A 25,783-nucleotide genomic window follows, 5' to 3' on the forward strand; every position below is an offset into this window, starting at 1 on the left:
TGGAGGGGCACCGCAGAGAGGTGCAACCCCTGGCCAAGCCCAACCAGGTCCCAGGGAGCAGGAGTCAACCACCCAAGTGATGTTCGCAGTGAAGACCTTCCCTGGGTCCCTCCTGTGTCCCTCCCTGGTATCTCCCTCATCAAACTGAAAGGCAAATGGAGGAAACCAGTAACAAACACACCTCCGCTGGTCTCAGCCTCTGGACAGACAATGCGAGGACGTAAGAGGCCCTTTGCTTAGTCATAAACCATTATCTAATGATTTATGCATCCTGTGTTGGTTGTGCTTTTGTTTCCCACCCTCACGCTGTTACTCCGAAACAGGCTGCCTGGAGGTGGAGCAGCAGGTGAAAATTAACTCCTACCGAGAGGTTTCACTTTCGAACCCCTCGAGACGGAAAGGGACGCCCAGCTGGGAAGATGGCAGCGGCAGAAAGGCCCTACGGCTTGAGGCGCTTTTTGCTTCCAGCCGCCTCGTGGAGCAGATGACCAACCCCCTGGCTCTGGCACAAAGCGACCTTTATTTTGCATACGAAGGCTTGGAGTTAATCAACGTTAACAAACGACCGATGGCTTCTAGAGTCTCTGGTTGGGGCAGTTGTTTCACCAGGGTGAAGGCTTTCAGCCCCACCTCACCAGCCTGGAACGAAACAGAAAAGACACCGTGATTGTGAGGAATTTGCCGTTTTCCAAGGGGGGTTAGGACACCTGCGGGGGCTCGCTGGAAGAGCTGCGCTGGAGCAGATCCAGGCTCCGGCCACTCAGCCGCCTGCTTCAGAGGGTGACCTGTACAAGCTGCTTTACAGGAGAGAGTAAAGCTGCCAACAGATATCATATTGAGGATCCAGTGGTGCAGACAGAAGGGATTACTAACCTCAGCCCCCCGCGCTGGAGATCATTACCTCCCATCTCATACAGCAGCTCAACTGAACATTCCCAAAGCTATTTCAGGAAAAAAAAAAACAGCTGTATTGACTCAGTCTGAACTAAATCCCTCATTTTCCTTGGTAGCTCTTCCAGGGATTAGACATTCTCACAATTATAAAGCTTTGCCTTTTTTCTAATTTGAATTTGCTTCTTTGTGTCTTCCAAACACTGACTCACATCATTATGGCTTTCTCTGATACAATGAAGAGAACATTAGTAATCTGTGTGTCCACCCTCCAAAACACAGGCAGAAGAAACTCGGGCTTTTGAGCACTCAGCCCGAACAAAGAGGCCTGATTTCCAGATGGTTAACTGCTCAGCACTTCCTCAAAATCAATTGCAGTTAAGGCAGAAAATTGGGCGCTCTGAAGTCAGCAGCCGCATCTGAAATCTTTAGCCAAAAAATACAGGGGAGAATATTCAAAAATGAACTACGGGGTCCAACAGGGCGAACCTGCACCAACAGCACGGTAACGACAGGCGGTCTGGCACAAGGAGCTGACGTTGAAACGCAGCTTGTGCCGGGCAGCTCCTCTGCCAGGACACCCCAGAAAACGTGGATAACTCCAGGATCCGCTGCGGATGGTCTGGCAGAGACCAAACCAGATCCAGCGGGGTTCCTGAGCCTCACCAGGCCGCGAGCTGGTGTTGCGCAGAGCTCCCGAGGCAGCTTTGTCCTCGGTCATCCAGCACCGCGAGGCTGTTGTGGACTCAGGAGAGGCGCTGGGTGACCAGAGCTTCATGGGATGGGGCGAGCACTGGAACAGTCAGCCAGCCCTCCCGGACCCTTTCACCGGTGGAGACTGACCTTTGGCAAATCCCCGGTCAGGTAATAAAGCATGGCGAGAGCGTGCAGGACTCTGGCTGTTTCCCCTGGTTGTTGCTTCGGCGCCTGTTCTCTGACATCCAACACCGCGTTCAGAACTCGGATCGCTTCCGCTCGCTGGGCTTCAGCTGCACCGAGAATGAAAGAACCTGGTTGGACGTACGTATGCCGGCAAGATAATGTATTCAAACCCGTAAAATTATCTCCTCCAGACATCAAAGCATTTCTACTACAAACATCGACGCGGTATCCCAGCTCCATGCAAATTCCATACCCATTAACAGATATCTTTTCATCCAGGCAGTAATGGTGTTGATTAGCCTTTAGTAAGGATGTGGAGTCATAACAGCTGCGTGAAAAGAGCGACTTTCATGCTCCCGTCATAGGGGAGATGGTATCGCGTAGCCCTGTCTTGGTGTGGTTCCTCCTGCAGCAACAGCTGAGGGAGACAACGCCAGGTGATGGGATTTGCAGAGCTGTTGCTCTTCTCTGACAATATTCCTATTAGCATAGATGGTGGAAAGAAGACAAGGCCCAGAGTCTACCTGACTTTGGTGGAGCACAGGGTACTACCATGCACACCAGCGTACTTCCTAGGGCTTTATGCACCTTTATGTCCCAGTGAGAGATTCCCCAGCTTCTCTCCCGAGAGTATTCTCCCGGTGAATACACCCAATCACCAGCACAGGCTATTCCGTCGCGTCCTCCCGCTTCAGAAGACTGAGCTGTAAACCTGCCTAAGCGGGATGAAACGTCGCTTTCACAGAATTCAGTGGAGACAAAGGAACTGCAGAGAAACGAGAACGTTGAAGTGGAATCGAATCCTGAAAGGCAAAAATCTTGTGTCGCCCAAGTCCCTGCCCAGGGCGCTGTGAAAAGCAGCGCGCGAACAAAAAAAGGGCAAAGCTGCGTTTCCACTTGAACGTCCTCATTCCTCCAGAGGCCTCGTTTGTTGCATCCAACAAGCGTCGACGTCGGAAAGAGCCGCGATTCCGAATAGGTTTGGCCGGAGGAAGCGCCACGCAAACCCCAACGCCGTAAGGACGAACCGGGGGAGGCGGGGATGCTGCACCGCCCCGTCCTCCCAACGGTTCTGCCCAGTAGCGGTGCTTACACAGACGGTCTTCGCTGACTTCCCCGTCCTCGGTGAACGGTGGTGACTTCAGCGCTTGCTCCCGCGCTTGAAGTGACCTCACCAGAAGGGCATGCCAGATGGCGGTTACCTATCAGGAAGCAAATGAATTATTTCACTCGTATGAACACACGGTATTTAGCAACTCGTTGTTCTATAAACAATGCGTCCTGCAATACACCTCCCTGCCACAACCACCGGAGTGCCGGCCGGTGAGCGAGCCGGCGGCTGCCAAACGGGATGTTTCACGTGGAGCTCTGACCGCTCGTCTCCCACCGGCAGCCTCGGCTGGAAGTTCACTTCTCTTAATATTCATCAGACTTGAACAAATCGCACTCAGTTGGTAACCGAAAGCAAACGGGGTTGAAGCTGGCGAGGGGAACGAGGCAGACTGCAGAGCTGCCAAAGCCTCCTCTCCACAGAAAAGCGGGCTGAACAAAAGAAAGCTCTTTTCCCCCCCAGTTTTAGAGCAGTAATTGCTACTTCCCTTGCTTGCTCACTCCGTTCTGACAGACTTTTATCAGTCTGCCCCGTTTGTATCCCACTGCTGCTCAGCAACTCCTCCCCGCCCATGGAAACTCCGCGGCGACCCTCTCTACTTGTGGGACTCTCTTTAACCTCCGACGCCAGGGATTTGGTAGCAAAGCTGTTTTTTAACAAGGTTTGGCTGCCCAAATTGAAGACAACTTGAGTAACGATTTTAAGAGTACGCGATGAAGGTCTCCTGGTTTTAACTCCGAGAAATATTTAAGTACATGAAGGGTTTCAGAGATTGATCCTAAAAGGCGACGCTGGCACTTGAGACGGTCGCCATCACCTTAAAGGCAGTCAGAAGCAGGAAAAACATTGTAAAGAGCCCAGTAAACCCCAGAGGAATATATAGAGGATGAGCTTTAGTTTTACCAACCTCAGTATAGAGTGAGTTTGCTACGTCCATTCTGTTCTGGCGAAAGAAAACATTAGCCATGTGGAAATACCCTCCAGAGGTCTCCACAGATTTTAGTCCAAAAGCAGAACTAGCAAGGTAAACCTGAAACCAATTAAAGGAAAAAAAAAAAAAGCAGAATTTTAACACTTATCAAACCTGGGAAATTTTTCATTATGGATTAATGTATCACAAGCATTTTTTTCCTGCGGAACCACAGTTTAAGTTATACCCGATTATGAGTGGAAAACGTGGTACTAAAAAAGCTGCATTTTGGGCTTTATGCAAAGGAATGCTCTGCCCCCCAAATCCCCAGTGTCACCCCGCTGAAGCACGGGGCAGGTCTCCCACATTTCCTCCTCTCGCTGTGCACCCCGTACGCCTCCCGCCTCCAAACGCACAACCCGCTCCGCTCCTCAGCTCTCCGGTCCCGCCCCACGGCGCCCGTTTCTCCCCCCAAAGCCCCAGGCAGGGCCAGGGGAGCGGGAAGGCAGTGGCACATTCCAGCTATTCTGAGCTGGCGTGTGACTCTCAGCAGATCTCGGACACGCAGCCAAAGTTCAGGCAGGTCTTGGGCCGCTCTGACGTTGAGCAGCGACTTGCTAATAGCAAAAAACCTTATTACCCGACGCCCTTCCAGGCGCCAGATTTAGGGCACTAAAAAACCCCAGAGCACAGCGGGGAATCTCCCAAAGGCTTCGCAGCCGAAGCGAAGGCAGGGTTGTATGTGTTATAACAGAAAGGCTCTAATTCTCCTCATCCCTATGTCATCATTTACACCCACACAAAGCTACTATCAAATTCAACAGGAGTGGGTATACATCGCTCTGCGCTGGATAAATTTAGTCTACGTGGGACATAAATAGGACGTTGCGGAGTTCATCTGCCTTTGGGGGATCAGATGACAGCAAAGCATCCTCAGGAACACAGCTGACAATGACCGCTCTGGACACCACAAACCGTTCTCGTGGCTGAAAGGACGGAATCGAGGAAAACGCTGTCGAACCAGACGTTTAAATAGTCAAATAAGGCAGTCGTCAAGGAGCGGCTGACAGAGAGCTGCTGCCGAAAGCTACTGAGGAAAATCACAGCCAAAATATAAAGTAACTTGTCTGTTGAATAAAAGGCAGCTATACCAGCTTGGGGTGGGGATGTCTGTTCACCTCAGGGCTGTGACGAAGCTGACTGACAGGCAAATTCACAAGCAGATGCAGTGAAGACGAGGTGTAGGTCACTTCAAGGCATCAAGGACAACCAGTGAAACGTAACTATGGCTAATGCATGGATAGAGGTCTTAGATCTAGACAGTTCAGGTGTTTGTACCTGTTTGTACCCTCTCGGGACCTAAACCCAGGATTACCAGTCTGCCTGCTGGGGTTTTCACCTCGATCTGGAAGTGTTAGAGAAGGAAGAAGAACGGAAGGGTTTCTGTATTTGAGCTGGCTTACAGCATTCGCCAGGTGATACAAAGCCTGCTCCAAGTTGCCTTCAGCAGCACAGAAAAGCCCCAGACCACGATGTAATGTGTACTGAACGGCAGCACTGCAGCCTGGAGTTCTGAGGACAATCCACTGGGCTTGGGAGAGATAGCTGGACGCCTGCCGAAGACGGCCAACACCTGAAACGACAAGTAGAAATAAGCAGGACAAAGAGCATTTTTTTTTATTTAGGAATTTAGAGAATACTGCCTGCTATCCCTTTGCCGTAGTTTGATAAGGAGAGCTGGTCCGTGGATTCCCCACTTCTCTCCCGAGCGCTCCTTGGTCGAGCAGGTGTTCAAAATCTAATTTACAGGCGGGCTGAGCGTCTAGAGCTGCAAGAGGAGCCAGAAACTGTGCCCTGCATTCAACACCTCCGAAACACGTGTTCGAAACAGGTTAGCTACAGGCAGCCTGCGCTAATGACTCACGTCTCATCACACCAGAATTACTCACGGGGTTTTTTTTTTACCCCTCCTCTCGCCGTACCATTTACGACAACCCTGTAGACAGCTCAATCCTGCCAGCAGAGCCTTGCTGCACTCCTGGAAGGGCAAAGATTTACGGCGATTTCTCGGCCCTCTGCGTCTGCAGCCGGGGAGAGCGGCTCTCCACACGCAGAGTCCCAATTCGGCATTTTTTGACGAAGCACCCAGTCAATGAGAAAAAAAGGCTGGGCTTCAGGCAGGGTGTGCTTTTGTGAATGAACCCAGGTGTTCCTCTGATGCAATGGGCTCAGCAGTTTGCTGGTTCCTTGAGATAAGAGCACAACCAACTCCCCCCCTCGGGAATTTAATGCTTTGAGAGTCATACGAAGCCACAGAGGTAAAGAATAGATTTTTCATATGCTTCTCTTGTGGGAATCTTGGGTAGAGAAGGAGAAAACATTTCATTTGCTGCCATTGATCTCTCACGGCCAAGGAGTGATTCTTTTCCCCAGACCCACACAGAAAAGGGAGGGGGGTTGCGACTTCTCAAATCTGAGATGCCCTTGAGGCAGGGCAGGGTAGAGACATGGCACAATGCAGCTGAAACGCAGGACTGGTCCTTCCCTGATAAATGGTAAAAGGAAACCAGAAACCTGACCCAAGGGAGGTCTTGCCCTTGCCAACGCTACTATTTAGACAATACTTACCAGTGGAGGCCTCAGCCAAGAGGAGATAAGCAGGCACCAACTGCACAGAATTTGAGCCGTGCACTTCAGCGCTGAAACGCAGCGCATGCAAAGCTGCAGGTATCGCTTCTTTGTGCTTCCCCCCCCAAACAAACTCCTGGGCTGTGCTGTAGGCGAGATCGATGATGTATTTCTGCAGGTAATGGGACAGAGCGAGCAAACGGTAAGGAGAAACACAAAGCACGGTCCCTTTTCGCATTCAAGTTTGCAAACTGTAAAAGAGTGATCGGTAATGTTCTCTGTGCCTGTAATTAATGGCTGGAAATTAAAGCTGTCATATTAGAGCCCGGCTTTCACTCCTACTTCTTGCAGGAACAGCTTCGGACATCCTCTTGGGTCATGTGGTGACTTATGAGACGAAGAATCCTTTACGCCTACAAAAAAGGGCTAATAAGGCCGCAGCCATAAAAGCTGTGAAGCACAGAAAATGATCATCACAAGACCATAGAAAAGATTAGACAAAGGGGCTACGGCGGGGTTGTGCAGCCGGTAATAACGGTGACTCATCGCAGGCAGCGGAGCGTACAGCTTGCCAGGCTGGTGCCAGCATGGCACACCTCCAGCTGCAGGAGAGGCGCTCTGGAAGCGAGGAGAGAGCTCCTCACATGGTGCTGCAGCTTCCTCCCACCTTTTCCCGGCCAGTTCTGGGACTGGTATTTTGGGCAAGGAGTCTGGCAAGCCGGTCAAAATCAGAACAGCCTAACGCGCCGCGTTGCACCCCACCCCCCGCAGCCGGGTCGGGTGGTCAAGCAGCTCCTGCAGCATTTCTGTGGGGTGTCTTCCCGTGGGTAGAGTCGCTCCCTGCCTTTCGCCACTCCTGGCAGTCCACCCCGCATTTGGTCTCCTCGCCCTCTGCAGCGCCTGATCGGTTCACCAGCCCCACACCCGTTGGGGCTCCCGCGCGTTGCCAAGAGCTCTGCCGACGCCGTGCCCGTCCAACGTGCCGAGGGACGCCGGCAGAAGAGAGCCAGGACGCTTGTTTATCTATTTCTCTTTGCTCTCAGCGTTCTGGCTGCCAAGTCCCAACACTTCTGCGTTGGCTTTTCACCCAAGTGGTGCAGCGGGAAAGCTGCCTGGAGAGAAATCTTGTTGCTGGTGTGCCTAGCGGTGCTGCCATGGTAAATCAGCGAGGCGCTCGCTCTCGGCTTGCTAGGAGGCACGGGCAGGCCTGTGCAGCGAGCGCCGCCAGAAAATACCATTTTACCTCTTTAGTGTCTTCTGTTTTCCAGCTGTGGCCGAGCAGAAGGCAGAAAAACCAAATCCCAGCACTTTCGGAGGGCAGGCGTTGGCATTTTGCTGAGCTTTAAGGGCTTAGAGGGAGGCAGAGAGAGTCACGTCGTGGGTGAAAGAACAGCTCAGGGCCAGGGAGAGCCTGCGAGTGTTTCCTGGAGATCCTGGCTGACACAAAGGGACATCCTTTCTGGATAAAGGAGAGCTTCGAGGAAAACCCTCAGAAGTGACAGCACCCTGCTACAACAAGGACAGCCAAGAAAACACAGCGGGCATCTCCTCTCTGGCCCCTGAGCTGTGGAGAGTGAAAAAGGCACACAACGAAACCAGGCCGTGCTGGGGGAGTGTGTGGTGCCCCGGGGAAAGTCAGAGCATGCTGGGGGCAAGGAGCAACAGAAGCTGTTCTTTATCAGGCTGCCTTTTCTGTCCTGGCCGCTCGTTCTCTGTCACAACCGGCACTGGCTTCGGTGCGTGGGTGTCACGCAGATCGTCCTCTGGGGAGGTGGTGGAGATCAGCATCGTCCCTGTTTTTATTCCTAGTCAACAGCATCATCGCTGCTCCCCATGATGCAAGCTATCTTAAACCATCTGCAGGGAGGACAAGCTAAGGGTTAGACTCTTGCACAGCTCCCAGGAGGAAAAGAAAAGGCAGGAGACAACAGAAGCCCTGCAGCCCTGAATATTTCAGACTGCAGTTACAAGCCTTGGGGGGATCGTTAGCTTTGGCCCCGCGCTGTTTTTCATCTTGCCTGTAGCCCCACGCCCCCGGACCTGCACACTTTGGGCTCTTTTCATGTGTGTTGCAATTACAGAGGTTTCTCTGAAGATGCCCCCACGCAGTTGGGGTTTGAGGAGGCCGAGGACCCCAGTTCAGCTCCAGGTGGGAGCAGGGGGTTGGGCACACACTGGGGGTTCGGTGCCACGTTCATTTACTCACTCACAGGCACCAAAACCGAGGGTGTGCTTGAAGAAACGACGACTCAAAGAGGAAGGCAGGCTTCCAGTCAGCTTGAGCTGCACGGCTAGCAGGGTGCTGGAGGACGGCTGAGGCATGGCTCTTTTCCCGTACCCAGGGGCTGCGGTAAGCTGACATCACGCAGGCAGGTGGGGCTATTCCACCAACAGAAACTTGGAGTTTTGTCAGTTTGGAGGTACTGTCTGCAGGCAACCCCCCGGCTATGTTGACAAAAGCAGATTTCTATCAACAAAGCTTTGGAGTACAGACGAGGTATGAAGCTCATAACCTCCTGGCTCTCAGCTTCGTGCACTTTCCCTTCAGCCAAAGGGCATTTTGATGTGCACGAGCTTTCCTGTGTCCCGACTGAGGCTCGAGCTGGGTGTTTTCTAAACAAACACCGCGCAGGAGTTTGTGAAGTACAGCAGAAATGTTCAAAAAATAATAAATCTATGGGCAGGCTTTGAGCTGAAGGTTTTTTTCTCTGATCATCATGAGACTATGGAGCTTTTCCTCGAGTTCCCAAGGCCTTTTTTAAAGCATTTTTGTTGCCTCTGTGAATAGGAATGTGAGGAAGCCTGCAAGACAGGGCATTAAATAATCTCACTCTCTCCATATCGCTCCTCCAACGCCTGTCAGCCAGGCTGGGCCCACTGCTGCTGACCCTACACCTTGTGGTGCATAAGGCCAGGCCTCATCTGCGGGCTGGCAGCTGCAGGCTTGCTGTGAAAGCAGGCACGTAGCCACCACAATGTTTCCTCTTTTTCACTCCTTTCTTAGGAGAGAAGGAAGACAAAGTGTCCCAGCACATACCGTTCCCTGAATCTATTTTATTTAAACAGTCTGGAGGCAAAGGTCAAAGAACAAATGTAACAGGGTTGTTAAAGATCCTATAAAAATCTCTACTTCGAAAAAAAAAAAATTAAAAAATGGGAGTTTGCTCTCTATGACTTTTCCCATGAAGTCACCCCAAGCTGCAGGTTCGCAGGTGCCACCTGCTAACCTGGGTGTGTGCTCTGGTCGAGAGGAGTGACTCTCTCTCCTCCACCTGCCCCGTCTTCCTGCTGTCTTCCCCTGTGACCCAATAAAACCAAACAATTAGCTTCCAGCTAATCAAGGAGGACTTCCTTGATCTGGCAGCCACGTGGTCTCTCGTGATGCATATCGCATAATTTTAGTTGCTGTAAATTCAAGGATGTCATAACAGATGCTTTCCACACCAGTGAGCAACGTGTAGGTGAAGTTTCTTGGCAGTTAAGGGTCCAAAAAAGCCCCACCACTCCCCCCAATAAGACCAATTTTTTTCTTTGCAGACTTCAGAAAAGATCAACTTAAAGGTAACCTGGATCAAAGCTTTTGCATTTCTCCTGGTGCTTCTGGGACGTAGTGTTCTACCACACCTCCTCCGGACTTCGGTCAACAATCTTCCCCAGGATTTTCAGACAGATGGGATTTTCCAAACCGAACTGGGTCGTCAGTGCCCAACTCCTGCAAAGCCTAAAGGAATGTGCTGCCTCCAGCCTGCCACAAGCTTTCACCCAGCGGGACTTTTGTCTACGCGGGTTCAACCCCTTTTAGACTTGCTCTTTCTGGATGCTCCCAGGAAAGACGGCAGCAAAGCGCCAGCACCTGGCCCAGAAACAACCTTAAAAATCATTCACGATGTAAAATCCAGATTAACGACGTTCTTCTCAGTGGCACCGTTTGATTGTTACCAGCTCCCTTTCAGCTGTCCTGCTGCCTCATTATTGTGCCATTAGGAGTTATGCAACAATAGAAGGATAATTTATTTGTATGAGCAAGACCATTCTAAGCAGCAGATGCATTTGGGTGGGTTATTTTATTTTATCAACGTTGTGGAAAAGCAGATCCTGCCACCCCATCAACAAACAAAACCAACCAGCCAAACAAACAAAAAGAGCTGAAAACCACTGGGGCTGTAAAGGAGCTGCACATCTGCACCACCCACGAGGCCAAAAAGCAGAGATAAAAGACCATACTTAGTGGGAAAGGGCGTTTAAAGTTGGCCAGGTAAACAGAGGGAGGGGACTTTACTTCTTTGCCCCCCTGCTTTGAGAAAGGGGAATCCCTCTCATCAGTGAAGGGCAGCCTGTGAGAAGCAAAAATTCAGCTGGATCCTGGACTAACCGGTGGGATGGACGAACTGCCTTAGTTAGTCCAGGAGGGTCGCTGCCTGAGGAAGCTCAGGAGGTTGAGTAAGGACTGTGAAAAAGGCAAGAACCTCGTAGAAGGTTCCCCTTATTACAGAATTTTTGTTCAAAAAAAACCCCCTAAAGCTCTGCAACTAAGTACCATCGAGGTGCCCTCCCAACACTACGTCCATCGACGTGGAGGAAGAAGGGATCGAACTGGGTTTCACCGGCAGCGCTTTGCAGCAGCATTCGTTTTTCTTGTACATACCTGCCTCTTCACCAGCTGCTCTGTGCCGTGTTTTCTTTCTTTTTCAGAAAGGACACAAGGGAGGGACGTACGGATCGGAATCAGCAGCTGGCAGATCCGCTCGTGGATGCTAACCCAGTCAGCTTTTTGGTGATCTACATCACTACCAAAATAAGGGAAGAATGACGGTTTTGTTCGCTTGGAAAAGAGGTAAAAGGGAAGATTATTGCCTGCTGTGTCTTCTGGACTTTCACCACAAGAACTACCCACCACAGCCACCAGCCCTCAGTCTGCTCAGAGTACCTAACGACAGTCCCAAAGGGGAACACAGCGCTGTCCTTGCTGAGCCACCAGGGTTCTGTCTGTTAAAACCTGGTTTAAATCACTCACAAAACTCCCGATACAGCCAAGTTTGAGCACACGCCTGGCTTTCAACACTGCGGTGCACGAAAAAATCCCCCAAAGCCAAACCAACCTCAACTCATCGTGAAACCGATGAAACGTACAGTGAACACGTGACTTCACCGAGGCCCCTGTGCAAGGGAAGATATTTGGGTAAACACCCAGGAAGCTCACTGCGCTGCTCTCCATTTGATGTGGGCACCGTTGGAAGCGAGGAAGAACGCTCCACCTGCCCCAGCTCCCACTACCCTGCCTGCAGAGCTTCACCTTGGGCCTCCTCCCTGCCTCCATCTTGGGCTTCGTCCTTGCCTGCTGAGCTTTGTCCCAGGCCTCTGTCCCAGCCACCTGGGCTTCATCCGAGGCTTCATCCCTGTGTCCTAAGCCTTGTCCCTGTGTCCTGAGCCTCGTTCTGGGGATAGTCCCTGCTTCTTGCCCTGTCCCTGTGTCCCAGACCACATCCCAGGCTTTGTTCCCGTTTCTCAGCCCTTGCCCTGGGTCTGTTGCTGTGTCCTGGGTCTGTTGCTGTGTCCTAGGTCTGTCTTTGCCTCCTGGGCTTCATCCTGGGCCTTCTCCCTGTGTCCTAAGCCTTATCCTGGGCCTGTTCCCGCCTCCTGGCCTCGTCCTGGGCCTGTTCCTGCCCCCTGGGTGGTCCCCCTGTGCCCTGAGCCTCACCCCGGGCCCAACCCCTGCCCCTTGCCCTGTCCCCGTGCCCCAGGCCTGCTCCTGCCTCCCGGGCCCCGTCCCGGGCCGCCTCCCTGCGCCCTGCACCCGGGCCCTGCCTCCCGGGCCTCCTCCCAGGCGGCGTCCCGGGCCTCACCGGGGGCCTGCCCGCGTCCCCCCGCGGCCGGCGGGGCTCTCACCAGTAGTACGTGAGGCGGCAGCGGCCGCAGCGGACCCGCGCCGCCGCCGCCCCGCACAGCTCGCAGCGGCGGGACCCCTCCGGCGCCATGTCCGGCGCGCGGCCGCCGCGTTGCCAAGGCGACGCTTCCGGCTAAAGGGCGGCGGCGGCGGCGGCGCGGGGGGTGTGTTCGGCCGCGCACTTCCGGCGGAAGGGGCGGGGCGGGGCGGGGCGGGGCGGGCATGGCGGCGGCGGGCGGCAGGGAGGAAGCGGCGGCGGTGGCGGCGGAGGAGCGCGTGCGGGCCTGGGCGGCGGGGCAGGCGGCGCGCGGGCGGCGCGTGGCGCTGGTGACGTCGGGGGGGACGCAGGTGCCGCTGGAGGCGCGCGCCGTCCGCTTCCTGGAGAACTTCAGCAGCGGGCGGCGCGGCGCCGCCTCGGCCGAGCGGCTGGTGGCGGCCGGGTACGGCGTCTGCTTCCTGCACCGGGCCCGCTCCGCCTTCCCCTGGGCCAGGGCCCTCCCGCCGCCCGGGCCCGCCCTGCTCGACGCCCTCCGCCTCACTCCCGGGCCTCCCCCCGGTGTGGCCGCCGACCCCGCCGCTCTTCCCGCCTTGCTGCCCGCCCTCCGCGACTACCGCCGCGCTACCGAGGCCGGGGCGCTGCTGGCCATCGAGTTCACCGGCCTCGCCGAGTACCTGGCGCTGCTGCGAGCCGCCGCCCGCGCCCTGGCGCCCTTCGGTACGGGGACGGGACCGGCGGGAGAGAACGGGGCGACCCCGCCGTGGGGGGGGATCCCTGGCGTGAGGGGACAAGATGGCCCCGGGCCTGAGGGGTCGGGGTGGCCCCGGGGTGAGGGGACGAGGTGGCACCGGGTCCCCGGCGTGAGAGGGACAGGGCGGCCCCCATGGGGGTGGTCCCCCGTGTGAGGGGGACAAGGTGACCCCCCCCCCCCCGAGGTGGCCCCAGGTGTGAGGGGATGGGGTGGCCCCACGGCCTGCGAGGCTCTGGCGTGAGGGAACAAGGTGGCCCCGGGGCCTAGGTGTGAGGGGACAAAGCTCTCCAGCCACCTGGCATGAGAGTCTGGGTCGGCCTTGGTCCCGTTGTTATAATCAGGTTTGAATTTTGAATAGATAATTTTCATTGATAACTGATTGCTTTTAATGAGCAACTTAATTGCTTTAATGAATAACATTTTGTATTAATTCCCTGATTTGATCAGTTTACATTATAGTAAGAAATACACAAAACCTCACTGGTGCTCAGAGGCAGCGGCTGCAGGCCTTACGAAGAAGGTCAAAGCTAAAGCTGCTGCAGGTTGTGAAATTGTCCAGAGCACAGAACAGGGAGGCAGGGAGACAGGTACAGGGAGTGAAAGTGCACATTCTTAGCATGTTGTCTTATGTGATGAAACCAGAGAAACTAAGGAATATTAAGGTGAAGACCCTCACCTCCTCCCCATCCTAATTTGTATATCGGAGATTTTGATCAGTAAGATAACCAATGATTATATTAGTATAGGAGTATCAATGAAGTTATTTAATAGGGTGGACCAATCATTGTAAATGTCAAAATTAATAGCGGGCATGACATGCATGCTGATGTTAAAATATGTTAAAGATCGTGACTTTGCAGAAAAAGAATATAAAATGCTGAATTTTTGATGTAACTTGGAAGCACGTTCGGAGGAGCTGTCCCCCGTGCTTCCCAGTGCTGCCGTACAGAAGTGCCGGCTTCTCTGCAGCGGGGTGGATAAGTTTGTCGTGATGGCGACCCTCTGCCAACACCGTTGGGGCTTGGTGTGAGGGGATGAGGTGGCCCCGGTGGGTGACAGTGTGCCTGGGGGTACCCCAGTGCGGGGGGGTCAGCGCTGGCCTGCTCAGGACAGTGTCGGTAGGTGATGGGGGGGGTCTCTGAGGGGGGCCATGGGTTCCTCTGGTTGGTGTGGGGGGGGAGGTTGGCCGCCCAACCGGCTCCGGTCCCTCCCGGGGGTCCCTGGGGTGAGAGGGGCTGCCCGGGAGGCGCCAGCGGCGGTGGGTGACGGCGGGTGTGTTTCTCCAGGCTCCAGCGTCATGTTTTACCTGGCAGCTGCCGTGTCGGATTTCTACATCCCCACCTCGGAGATGTCCGAGCACAAGATCCAGTCCTCGGAGGGACCCCTGCAGGTGAGGCACCCCCGGGCACGGCCCCTGTCTACCACCCCCTCCTCTCGTGCCCAGGTTCCTTTCAGCTGCGGGAGCAGGTGGACATAGAACAAATCCCAAATTTGTTTAATTTAATTAGCTTTCAGTTGCTCGGCTTCATTCTTTATCCTCAGTGTAGGAAAAATGAAACCCTACGCGATTCCTGCTGGCAGACCCAGAGGTTAAGGAGCTGGAGGACACAGACTTGGGCATCTTGGTGCCTCATGTCCCTTAAAGAGTTGTTAGAAAGAAGGGTTAAAATTTGACAAGGTCACTGGATTTTGGCGAGCTGAAAACTCGGGCTTCTGCAGTTGTAATTACTTTTTTTTTATCTTCCTCTGCTGATGTTTGTATGCCCAGAGTGGGTTTTAGCACTTAAATAATGAAGAACCAGTTACCGTGGGCCTGCTCATCGCTTAAGAACACCCTGCTTATGGTTAATACCAGACTGATGATCTAATTCAGTTTTACAGTGCATGTCAGGGGCTTTTTAACCTTGTTTGGTGAGACCTGACCAAATACTGCCTTGGAAAACTTCCTAGTGTCAAAATAATAGGAACTGAAGCTGGAATTTCCCCGTCCCTCCTCCCCTGCCTCTTATGCATCGTAACATCTTTACTGAAACTTTTCTCTACTGCTTTTCCCCGATGCAGATCACGATGAAGATGGTGCCAAAAATGCTGTCTCCTCTCGTCAAAGAATGGGCCCCGGAGGCGTTTGTTATTTCCTTTAAACTGGAGACGGATCCCTTGATCTTAATCGATAAATCGCGGCAGGCGCTGGAGAAGTATCGTCACCAGGTGGTGGTCGCAAATACCCTGGAGTCACGGAGAACCTCAGTTATTATCGTGACCAAAGACTCACAGACTCCGTTGTCCCTTTCTGAGGAGGAAATAGCGCGAGGCGTGGAAATAGAGGAGAAGATCGTGAGCTACCTTCAGGGCCAACATACCGCGTTTATAGAGAAGAAAATCTGAGGACCGTCTCTGGGTGAAACCAGTGGAATTGTACTGGGGAGGGAGCGAAACTGGAGCGATTTGCTGCCCCAGGTAAATAAAAACCATCCGCAGTGGAACGCTGCGGGGAAGGCTGCCGTCCAAAACGTGTCGCTTGTCTTGGTTATTGTCACTTGCTTTGAAAAAGAAAAATACACCGAAGGGAAAAGCTTCCGGAGGAGGATATTTGTTACGGTGTCTAAAGAAGGAGAGGATGTATTGATGATTTCTGTCCCCTGGGCTGGGAGAACCAGGAGGTGGAGAAGTGGTATGTATGTGTGTATATAAAAGATTGTCTTGAATCTGCCTCTTCCGAGTTTGTTTTCGAATTGTTGGATGGAAGGCACGGTGCTTTGCAGGAAATGTTGCGTTTTCCTGGCTGGAGCGGAGCGACGGAGCTGGCGATCGTCTGGTGTTGAATGTGGACGGTGAAACAGCGTGGCGAAAGGAGGAGGAGGTGGGAACAGCTTTGGAGAGAGCGGCTGTTGCTCCAGGAGAGAGCCCGTGGACCCCCCGCTTCAAGAGCTCTGCTCAGAAACACGCTTCCCAAAATAGATACTGTAGCAGCGTCCCTAAAGCAGCCGATTCGCGCAGGTTTTCCTTCCGTCTTGGGCGTTGCTGGGGGGGGGATTGAGGCAAGGAGCTGCGTGGCATGGAGCAGGAGCGGTGGTCTGAGCGTGGCTTGGGGACAAGAGGTTGGGGGAGGAGGTGGGGGGGTGAAGGCGGATGGGGGTAGCGGTGCTCAGCTGTGGGAGAAGAGCTGCCTCTTGGCTGTTTGGATGGAGTTACAACCGGGATGTTCCTGGTTTTCTCTAAATCCTGCTTCTGTGTGATTAACCAACTTCTAAGCATATATTCCTCAAGCTTGCAAGAAGCAAAGTGTGCACCTTTGTGGTAAGGAAACCTTAACTGCAGCTCTACCGCTGCCCTCGTGTGCCTGTTAACAAGCTTTCCTTGGAATAAATTCACTGGGAGCCTGTACAGAAGGTCAGGAACACACAAGAACGCTGTTCTCGGCCTCTCCAGAGGTGAGGCTCTGCTCTATTTAAAACCACCAAGTGTTGGAGAAGGGAGTGGTGCTTTTGTAATGACACAGGTCGCCTGAAAATAAGCTGTGCTCCTAAAATGAGGAAAAGAAACCCAGAAGAGCAGGGAAAGAGGGTGAGGATGGGCTCAGTGGATCAGGAGGGAGCCCTGAACGCTGAAGGACTGTGACTGTGTGCGGGGAGGACACGGCAGAAACAGTCCAGGTTGGTTAGAAGTGCCGAGATCTCGCGACCGAGTCAGGGGAAGGAACTAACAACTTCTCCATGACCGGGACTGATGCTTGGGGAAGGTGGAGAGAGACTTGGAGACGGTCGTCCGTAGGCAGGGAAGTGCCCGTCTGAGCTGTGCAAATAGGGAAGGAGAAGATGGTGGAACGTCCTGCAGGTGTTCGAAGCACTCATGAGCTCTGAGAGCTGCCTGTCTTGTGATTTGTAATCAATGTGTACGTCGGGTCCTGCTAGTTTAGGGGTTTCCATTGTCTTTATAAATAATCTAAACTTTTTGAGGAGAAGGCTCTGGCATTGCCTGTCTCAGACCCTGCAGGAGTCTCAAGGGGCTGCGCAGTTTGACATGGGAGCACAGGCGTGGGCTCCCCTGCTTGATGTCTTCTCCTCCTTCAGGAGGGTGGTGAAGCCCAGGTTGGGCAGACTTTCAAAGCTCAAACCAAGCCCCAGCCGTGCCGATCCGGTGTTGGTGATGGTCCTGTTTCGAGCGGGAAGTTGAACTAAGACCTCGAGAGCTCCCGTCCCACCAACACCTCTGGTGCTGGCAATGTTCGGGCACCAGCCCTTCTCTTTCAGGGACCTCTGTTGTGGTACCATAAGCAGGAAGCAGCTCCTACAGGTCCAGGACCACCTGTCTGGCGCTTTCTGAAGATCCCAGCCTGCTCCATCGAAGGTCCTCCCTGTGCGCTGGGATGTCCCCCTTCTCCATCTCTTGGTCTTTCCCCTTCTCTACCATCCTCTTGCGCAGCGCCTTCAGCTGGTGAGTCTGCTCTGCAGGACGACGCTGAGTCCCGTGCAGCTTCTCCATCTCAGCTTCTTGTTTGGCCTCGGGGGAAGCCCTTCAGCTCCGGCGGCTTTGCTTGGCGTTGGGAAGAAAATCAGGAAAACCTTCCGCCCGTTTCGCCTCGTTTTTGGCGCGAGCGGGGGCGTTCCGGTAGCCCCTTTGATGGGGCAGTGGACTTCGAAGCACTGAAGCGCGGGTGGAGGCAGGGAAGCCCCTAATCCCGCCGGTTTTAAGCCGGGCGAGGGACGTTTCTCCTCCCTTGGTCACCTGAAGGAGAAGAGGCGCCATCGCTGCGAGGCCGGCGAGGGGGCGTGTCCCACTGAGCGCGGGGGCGTGGCCTCCCCGCCGGCCTGAGGGGCGGCGCGCGGCGCGCTCGGGCCCCCCGTTGCCATGGCGCCGCCGGCGGGGGGAGGCGGGCGGGCCGCGGCCCAGGCCCGCGTCGCATGGAGGCGGCGGCCGCCGCCGCCCCGGTGGGTGCCCGGGCCGCGGGGGCGGGTGTTGGTCCGCCGGGTCCCCGTCGCTCACGGTTCCTCTCGGTTTACCCCCCCCCCCGCAGGCGGAGGCCCCGGTACCGGCAGAGAGCGTCCGCCGCTGGCTTCGGGCGGAGGGCGCCGACCCCGCCGCCCCGGCCGAGGAGCAGCTGGGCCTGGCCTGGCGGCTGCTGCGACGCGCCGAGGTTCGGCTCGGCGACCTGGAGCGGCGGCGGGCCGAGGAGATGAGAGACGTAAGGGCCGGGAGAAGGGGCCGGAGTTCCCCCTTCGGTTTTTAACCCATCCGGGCCCAAACGCGCCCAATTTCCCCTCTTTTGTTTTGCGGGTTTTTTTTTTTCTTTTTTTTTCTTTTTTTCTTTTTTTTTCTTTTTTTTCTTTTTTTTTTTCTTTTTTTTCTTTTTTTTTTCTTTTTTTTTCTTTTTTTTTTTTTTGCAGCAGGTTCTCGGGCTTTCACAGCCAAAAGCTGCTTTCCTCTCGCCCTCAAGATCTCCCGGGTGTGCGGCCCAGTTCCTCGCGCTGGGGCACTGAAAAGCACCCGGCGAGCCCAGCGTCTCCCACAGAGCTGGGCCTGAGAGTCCCCCACATCCCAGCACCTTCGTACCTCCATCCCCTCCCACCTTCTAGACCTTTAGTGAAGTTTTCAATGTCCCCAGATGTTACCAAGGCCCAAAGAAGCAGTTTCCTATAAATATTTGAGGTTATCCTGTAGATGCAGGGGGATGGAGAGCTATCTGTGCCAACAGCTCGCTGGCCAGGCGTTGGTAAACATGCTGGGGTATAGCGATGTTCTCTTTATTTCTAGGTGGAAAGCTATGTGGGCCACATCCGTAACCTGACAGAGGAGCGGGATGCCATCACCACCGAATATGAAAAAGAAAACGAACAGCTCAGGCTTGAGCTGACACGGCTGCAGCTGCAGCAGGGTAATCCTTTCCCTCTGAAACACGGTCCAAGGAGATGCGTTGACAGGTAGTGGGGTATGCATCATCCAGCAGAACTGCTTTAAAGCTTCTTTGAGAGCTTTTCTCAGTGAGTTCTGCTAGACCAGCGTGCGTGGTGTGGTGTTTGGGAGGTTGGCAGAAGCGTTAATGAAATATTAGAACTCATTTATAATTGACTTGAAGGTTCTTGTGTGCTTTTACTGCCTTTATTCAGTGAATCGGGCAGTTTCCCCTTTGTGTGGCTCCGTAGTTGAACTCAGCATCTTCCAGAGGCTGTTTGGAGAACAGACTTGATGGTGCTATTTGTTTTCCAGCTCTAAATTACTTGACAGTGACTCCTCAGGTAACAGCGTCGAGCTGTGTTCCCACTGAAGTCAGTGGATTTGCCATTGGCTTTGCTTTAAACTAGGTCCGTGTTTTTTAAAACAACTTCAAAGGAGGGCTTGTGATGGTGATTCAAAACTTGTCATGGGTGCTTATTTTAGTATTGTGATTTTGTTTAAAACAAGTTATTTCACTTACATTTCACTTCAAATAAATTGCTTTCTTCTCAAACCCTGGAATCATTTCCAGTAAGGGTAAATAATTTTTGCTGGGTTTAGTTCTTGATTTTCTTCAGTCTTCCTAGTCTTCTGCGGTGCTTGTACAGCACGCTGCAATCATTAACTCCTCCTTTTGTGGTGTGTATTATCCTGGGCCTAAGGCAAAATTGGGCGTGATGGCACAGCTTGAACAGTTTCTTTGTTATGCACGCTTTCTTTGGGGCAGCAAATGGAGGAGTTTTGGGAAATTGATTGCAGTTTTGAGTCTCTGCTCAGGTTTGGCCAGCCTGCTGGTTTCAGGGAGGACATCTGAGGGAGTGACTCTTCGAAGATGGGTGTGCTCAAGCACAGCCTGGAAATCTGATTCCTCTGGGCATGTAAAGCCATCGTTTAGAGTTGAAAATGCTGGTACCACAGGGTTTAAATGACTAATGAGCCATCGCTGTAGCGGAAAACTTTGTTATTGGTTCTTCTCTCATCTTCCCCACGAGGTGGCAGGCGAATGACAAAAATAGTCTAAAAAGCTGGTGCTGTATTTATTTCCTCATAGCGGCTCTGCTCCTTTGGACTTTTTTTTTTAAGAATTCTTGTGGCAGTTGAGCAATGGTAACATGAACGGAACCAGAAATCCTTGTCCATTGCCCTGGTGGGTTGCTAATGGTGAGCAAGCCACCCCCAAAGGTGTGGGTTTTTTTTTGTGGCTCTGCGGTGCTTTGGTGCCGTACGGTGTTTCTGCGCAGCTTTCTGGAGGGGTTTGCTTCGGGATTTCGCTGTCCTTGGGTTTTTAAGACTTATTGTTACCTTACTGATGGCATTAGCTGCGGTCCTGTGATATATGTTGGTAATTTAGCGGTCTGGGCAGTGGGTGAAGCCCTGCCTGCCACCAGGCTCGCCTCTGCAGTGAGGGATGCCAGTCCTGGTGTGTTTTGGGGTGCTCGTAGGTCATTTTCTTGAGGGACTGACTTTTTGTTTCCCAGGTCAGCCTCTTCACGAAAAAACCTGTCTCTGGCACGGAGCGGATGGATGTGCTTGTGCTTTAGCTGCTGCACTTTCTCAAAGACTTCTGTCAGGCCTGTGCCTGCTCTGGGGTCTCGTAACGTCTCTCTGCTGTAGGGTTCGATGCCTCATCGCTGGGTCTATTCCCTGGGCCTCTGCTTTTCATCAAGGGTTTGTGCAAACCAACCCAGAGATGCCTCCTGAGCCCTGTGGGGTCTCGGACAGGCTGAAGGTCTTGAAGTAGGTCCCACTCCCCCTCTTATTTTTGAGGGGGCAACTCGTTGTCTTTAGGAGGGACAGGAGGATACTGCAGATCAGGCTGGGAATGGGGCTGGAGAAGGGCCTTGTGGAAAGGCAGACCCCGGACTACTGGGGTTGTTAAACGAAAATGTGGGCAAGGCAAGAACAGAGGATAGTGGCAGGGAGCTTTTGGGAGGCTTGGAATGGTAACGAGTTCAGATGGGAAAGGGCAGTTGAAGACAGGGGCTGGTTCAAGCCTGTGGCCCGAAGGAGGGGCCTGACCTGTGAATGGTGAGGTGCAAGTGGGCAGGATGTGCCCTGATCTTGCTCATGGGGGACAGTTGGGGGTCCCGGCTTTGGGGAGCTGAGAGATCGGGAAGAGAAGGGACGAAGGCTTGGGTGGGTTTGTGGGGCTGAGCGCAATCCCAAAAGCAGCCAAACAGATCAGAAGCTCTGCTTGGTGCAAGGATCGCCAGGAGCAATTTGATCTGCTAAAAGCTGTTTCTGATGATAAAAAGTAAGTTTCTGGTTACACATTTACTTCTTGCCTGGAACGGGCTTGAAGGGTTACAGCAGAGGGTGGCCACTGCTGGTTTTATGTTGGGCTATTGATCTGAGCTTTACCTCATTTGGTACCTCTGCCCAGAGTGACGTTTTTTCCTTTCCTCGAGGCAGTTCATAATCCGTTTCTGATGGTTCTTGTCAAATATGCCGGCGTGTTTTTGGAGGGCGGATCGATAACTCATGTGCTGCATTACCAAAAGCCTTTCTGAAAAACAAACATAAGGGCAGTAAAACACAACACTGTTGGGGGCTTGCCTTGATTTGTTTAAAAAGTGAAAAAAATTAAGAAGTCGTGGCCTGAGCCTGTTTGTTGTAACAGCTCTACTGCTGAAACGTACCCAGTGTGAGTGAGAGGATGCACCTTCTGTCGTGGGTGTGGGGATACCGGTGAACTGCCTATTTCTGAGTAACTTGCTGGGGTAAGACACCTTTGTAAACAGAGAAGTGGCTTCCAAAGAAGTGGTGCAGGAGATGCTGCTCGCGGGAAGACATCAGTGCACTGGTACAACATCACTTGTGCGAGGTGTTTGCTCAAGTAGGACGTGTTGGATGTGGTAGGGAAGGTGTTTGAGATACTCGTAAGAAATTAGTGGGCTTTTACAAGCAGGTCATCTGTGAGGCAGACACCCCTCATCTCCCAAATCCTTATTCTCTTCAGCCCATGGAAAATTTCTGGTTCTTGTTACCCCAAACTGTACTGTCGGGAAAGTACTTGCAAGTAAAACTGTCAGTGTGGGAGCCACCGTATGAGTTCAGAGCATTGGTCCTAAAGTGAGATGGTTGTCCCGTTTTTGGTCATAAAGCAGAGCAGCTTTCATCTTATTTTAGATGGGATTTGGCAAAACTGGGAGGAAACTGCAAGTTGAAGGCAAGGGAGATTTTTCAGTTGTGAGCTGTGGGCTCTTCATAATGCATATGGAGCAAGTGGACAGCTATTTTTGTGGTGCAAAACAATATTTTGCTCTGCTTCATGGAGGAAAGCTGCAAGTCAGCCATGTTTGACCTCTTCATTGAACAATTTGTAATTTATAACCCCAGGGGAAGGCGAACGGGAAACCTCAGGGTGTTTTCCATTCATGGGGCTGGACAGAGCCGGCCGCGAAATGCAGAGTGGAAACATGTGATTGATTTGAGCCTTAGGACGTGATTGCACCACGTCCCCTGTTAAATTCAGTGTATGCAATTGGGGAACAGACTTGCCCAGAGCTGTGTATGTATCCTGCGTGTAAGAGTATGAGGAATGTTTGCTCTGCCTAACTTCAGATGCCTAACTCTACTTCCCTAAGCAGTGAAAGAGCGTGGATATCCCTCCCTTCCTCTGTACAAAATCCACAACTCCCCCCAGTTCCCATCCTACAGCAACCCATATAGTCTGATTTGAGCTAGAAATTGGGAGTAGGGTTTGTTGGTTTTCTTTTTAATATGAATTACCTAGAGAGGTTTTGAAGAACCCTTCCTTTGCTTAACAAGCTATTGGATCCAGTGCAGGAGTTGCTGCCCTGACCACGCAGAAGACCAAAGGTTCCTTATTTTCTCCTGGCAGATAAATTTCCAACTATGCAAACGAGCGGCTCTTTTAAACAACTGTTTGTCACGCAAGCACAACGGTGCCTAGCCATAAACGAGCTTCTCTTGCAAATGTTGTTGTCTATTCCTTGGAGGCCATTGAATCGTGACGTTTTTTCCCCGTGCAGAGACTTCCTAGCTATAATTTTGGGATAATGGTGAAGAATTGGCAGTTTAATCCTAAAAGGACTTTTTACTCCTTTAATCCTACAGGAGACCTTCAAAGGACAGGTCTGTGTTACCAGAAGCAGTCCTTAGCCTGGATTTATAGCTGGTTTTGGAGGGATGGGTCAGGACCGCTGTTCAGGGAGTGATTTCTAAGATCATGTTTTAAGAAGTACTCAGAGTCTGCCACGGCGTGCTGTTTCTCTGACTCTGCTTCAGGCCCTCGTTGGTTCCTCACTGGGCTTTCCTGCTGTATCACATGGGATTTAGCGCCTCAGTCTCCACCACGGGCTGTGAACAATGCACCAGGTGCTGCTGTACCTTATTGCTGTCCATGGGGAAAAAGAAAAGATGCTCAGATCTACCTCGCTGCCAGACTTGGGAAAATAGTGATGCTCTGCTTATATGAGTGATGTGGTATTTTGTGTCTCTTCTTCCACGTTTATGCCTGTCTGTTTGGTTTCTTTCTATGACTAGTTCATCTGTTGCTTCATTTCCACCAAACTGTATTAAGGGTTAAAAGGCTCAAGGATAACCAGGTTGGAGAAACATAGCTGCTGGGTAGAAGGAAATGGCTGTAGTAACTCCCTCACTTAAAACAAGGCAGGAGACCTCAGTGTAGATGTAGCAGGTCCTGTCACTTGCTTGGCAGGCAGGTTAGTGGGTGTGAGCAGAAACGCTGGGACAGATCAGAAACATCGGGGCAGTGGGAATAGGGCTGAGATAAGAACAGGGGATAGGAGGCAGAAAGGGAGATGAGAAGCAGGAGAAGAGACCAAATGTTTTATGAGCTGTTGGTGAGTACCAGGGCTGTTGCGATGGGGAGTGTTTGGAGGAGCTAGGATGCAGGTCTGGAAGGAATCGGGCCTCGTTTGTTCCTCTGCTCACAGAAAGCCTTGTCTTGCAGAAGCCCAGCTGAAGGAGGTCGAGGAGATGCTGGAACAGGAAGGCTTGTCCGAAATAGCTCACAGTAATGCCAGCGAACAGATTGCTTATTTACTGGTGGAAAGAACGACGCTGCTGGAGAAACTGGAGATCGCAGATCAGAAGTTGAATTCACCCAGCTGCATAGAGAGGCTGTGTGCGGCTCAGCTTCAGGTACCTCCTGCTTTAGCTGCTCAGGCTGACTGCAAGAGTGCTGGGGAGAAGGATGGCTTTGGGATTTTTTTAAGTAAAAGTGTTTCTCCTATCTATGAGGACACTGTAGATTCTTAAGGCTCAAGCTGATTTCTTTATTAGTTTTCACACTTGTATATTTACACTTGATTTGCTCCCACATCTTGCAGAGTGATAATGAATAGGATTAATTTTAAGAGAGAACGTTGAAGCGTTTATGATATAGTTGGTCTGAGGATCTTCATTGGGTAATAATGACTTTCTACTAATCCAGATTTCCTGATGATCCAGTATTTAATTTCAGATGACTGAGTTCCCCTGAAAATCATTAATTTAAGAAAAAACTTCCCCTATACTTAAGGTGAGGTTAAAACTCTTCCCTTGTCTTCTAGCTGCTAAGCTAGAGTTAAGCAAACCTGCGCTTACAAACTGAGTTCAGTAAATAAATTTCACAGCATGACTTGATGATTGGCAGGTTAGAGAGGACCATCCGTGTCATGATTTTTTTTGTTTTCCGAGGTCGAGATGAAGAACGCTGACAAATGGTGGAGGAGCAGCAGCTACTGCATGTTGGAGGGACAGTTTGTGACTTGATCACCTCGGTTAGGGAGATCTCCATTCCACCACGGCCGCTGATTTCCACCTCTTCCTGAATACAGCCGTGTCGTGGAGTTGGAGCCCAGGAGCTGCTGGCTCTTGTAGCTGTTTCTCCTGCGTTGGCTGTTCTTCCTGGCCTCATCCATAACTTAGCTCTGACAACAGTGGCTGTCGGCTGTGCAGGAGCACAAAAGTTCCTGCACTGGGTCGGGTCTAGAGCCTGTTTAACCCTGGGGTATTTGTGAGGCAGTGTTGAAGATTTTCTTCTTTTTCCCAACCTCTTTCTGCCGCTTCAGAAGCGGCCAGGCCAGGTTGCCTCTCTTGGAGGCAGAGGGGTTATTCCAGCCTGGTGACCCCATGGGTGAGCTGAGGGGAGAAAGCTCCAGGATGCAAGGGGGACTTGAGAGGGCCAGGAGCTGCAGCCCCTGCACAGTGCAGCCAGCCAGGGTTCACAGGAAAGCCCTCCTCGGGGACAAAGGGGACCAGCAGGGTTTGGTGACCTCCACACTGGAGTTGGCTGGGGCACAAGGAGGTGGAAGACTTGCGGACAGACCATTTCATTGGTGTCTCATCTTCTGTCACTACCTTGAACTTCCTACAGTTTTAAGTTTCTAGTTTTTCATTCTGATAAGACTGGTTTGGAGTTGAAAAGCTTCTTGGCCTTTTTTGGGCCAGCTTGCTGGAGGAGGGAGGCTCGGCAGACCTGCTGCGGAGCTCAGCTTGGTCTGAGCTGTGTTGCGCCATCTGACCAGAAGCCAATTGCAACACCTGAGAAGACAGTGTCATATGAGGGTGAATATGTCGTGATAGTTCATTAGAAATGCTCCTCTTGCCTCCAGTGGCGTGCAGTGTCTGAACCAGAGGTGCTATTGTTGTGTCTAGCAGTCCTTGATTAATTTTTCTCTTCCATGAATTTGGTTGCTTGTTAAACCCATGCAGTTTTCTTCATATCCTCAACATCTCGTAGCAAGGACTTTCACAGTTCAGCTACTGTTACATGAAGTTCCTTTGTTTCAACCTGCCATCTCCTGGCCGTGTTTGATGCTCTCCAG

General features: G+C 52.4%; 3 protein-coding genes across 3 annotated transcripts in view; 2 read left to right on the forward strand and 1 right to left on the reverse strand.

Annotated features, from left to right (window-relative positions):
• Positions 1–501: 501 nt before the first annotated feature.
• On the reverse strand, positions 502–12,397 carry ZMYND12 (zinc finger MYND-type containing 12). Its single transcript, XM_086476335.1, has 8 exons — positions 12,309–12,397; positions 11,068–11,209; positions 6,423–6,594; positions 5,258–5,427; positions 3,792–3,914; positions 2,867–2,975; positions 1,735–1,880; positions 502–639 (listed from the first exon to the last, which is right to left on the reverse strand). The coding sequence occupies exons 1-8, from the start codon at positions 12,395–12,397 to the stop codon at positions 520–522; spliced, it is 1,071 nt and encodes a 356-aa protein (XP_086332461.1). The 3' UTR covers positions 502–519.
• Positions 12,398–12,528: 131 nt separating this feature from the next.
• PPCS (phosphopantothenoylcysteine synthetase) lies at positions 12,529–15,565 on the forward strand. The gene is made up of 3 exons (XM_086476336.1): positions 12,529–13,021; positions 14,342–14,445; positions 15,117–15,565. Exons 1-3 carry the CDS (start codon positions 12,529–12,531, stop codon positions 15,438–15,440), a joined length of 921 nt encoding a protein of 306 aa, XP_086332462.1. The 3' UTR covers positions 15,441–15,565.
• Positions 15,566–17,956: 2,391 nt separating this feature from the next.
• CCDC30 (coiled-coil domain containing 30) overlaps positions 17,957–25,783 on the forward strand; it is a 37,858-nt gene continuing 30,031 nt past the window's right edge. The window contains exons 1-5 of the mRNA XM_086476337.1: positions 17,957–17,983; positions 18,070–18,237; positions 18,807–18,927; positions 23,926–24,097; positions 24,692–24,703. Of these exons, the coding sequence (XP_086332463.1) occupies positions 17,957–17,983; positions 18,070–18,237; positions 18,807–18,927; positions 23,926–24,097; positions 24,692–24,703 (500 nt within the window). The remainder of the gene's footprint in view (positions 17,984–18,069; positions 18,238–18,806; positions 18,928–23,925; positions 24,098–24,691; positions 24,704–25,783) is intronic.

The sequence above is a fragment of the Leptosomus discolor genome, chromosome 20, assembly GCF_034619465.1.
Source record: "Leptosomus discolor isolate bLepDis1 chromosome 20, bLepDis1.hap2, whole genome shotgun sequence".
NCBI lineage: Eukaryota > Metazoa > Chordata > Aves > Leptosomiformes > Leptosomidae > Leptosomus > Leptosomus discolor.

Excerpts from the sequence above, each read along its gene's own strand:
- ZMYND12 (XM_086476335.1), bottom strand. The coding sequence starts at position 12,397 with ATGGCGCCGGAGGGGTCCCGCCGCTGCGAGCTGTGCGGGGCGGCGGCG. Across the intron at positions 11,210-12,308 it reads TGCCGCCTCACGTACTACTG|TGATGTAGATCACCAAAAAG; the intron begins GTGAGAGCCCCG and ends TTATTTTGGTAG. Across the intron at positions 2,976-3,791 it reads CAAACTCACTCTATACTGAG|GTAACCGCCATCTGGCATGC; the intron begins GTTGGTAAAACT and ends GCTTCCTGATAG.
- PPCS (XM_086476336.1), top strand. The coding sequence starts at position 12,529 with ATGGCGGCGGCGGGCGGCAGGGAGGAAGCGGCGGCGGTGGCGGCGGAG. Across the intron at positions 13,022-14,341 it reads CCGCGCCCTGGCGCCCTTCG|GCTCCAGCGTCATGTTTTAC; the intron begins GTACGGGGACGG and ends GTGTTTCTCCAG. Across the intron at positions 14,446-15,116 it reads CCTCGGAGGGACCCCTGCAG|ATCACGATGAAGATGGTGCC; the intron begins GTGAGGCACCCC and ends TCCCCGATGCAG.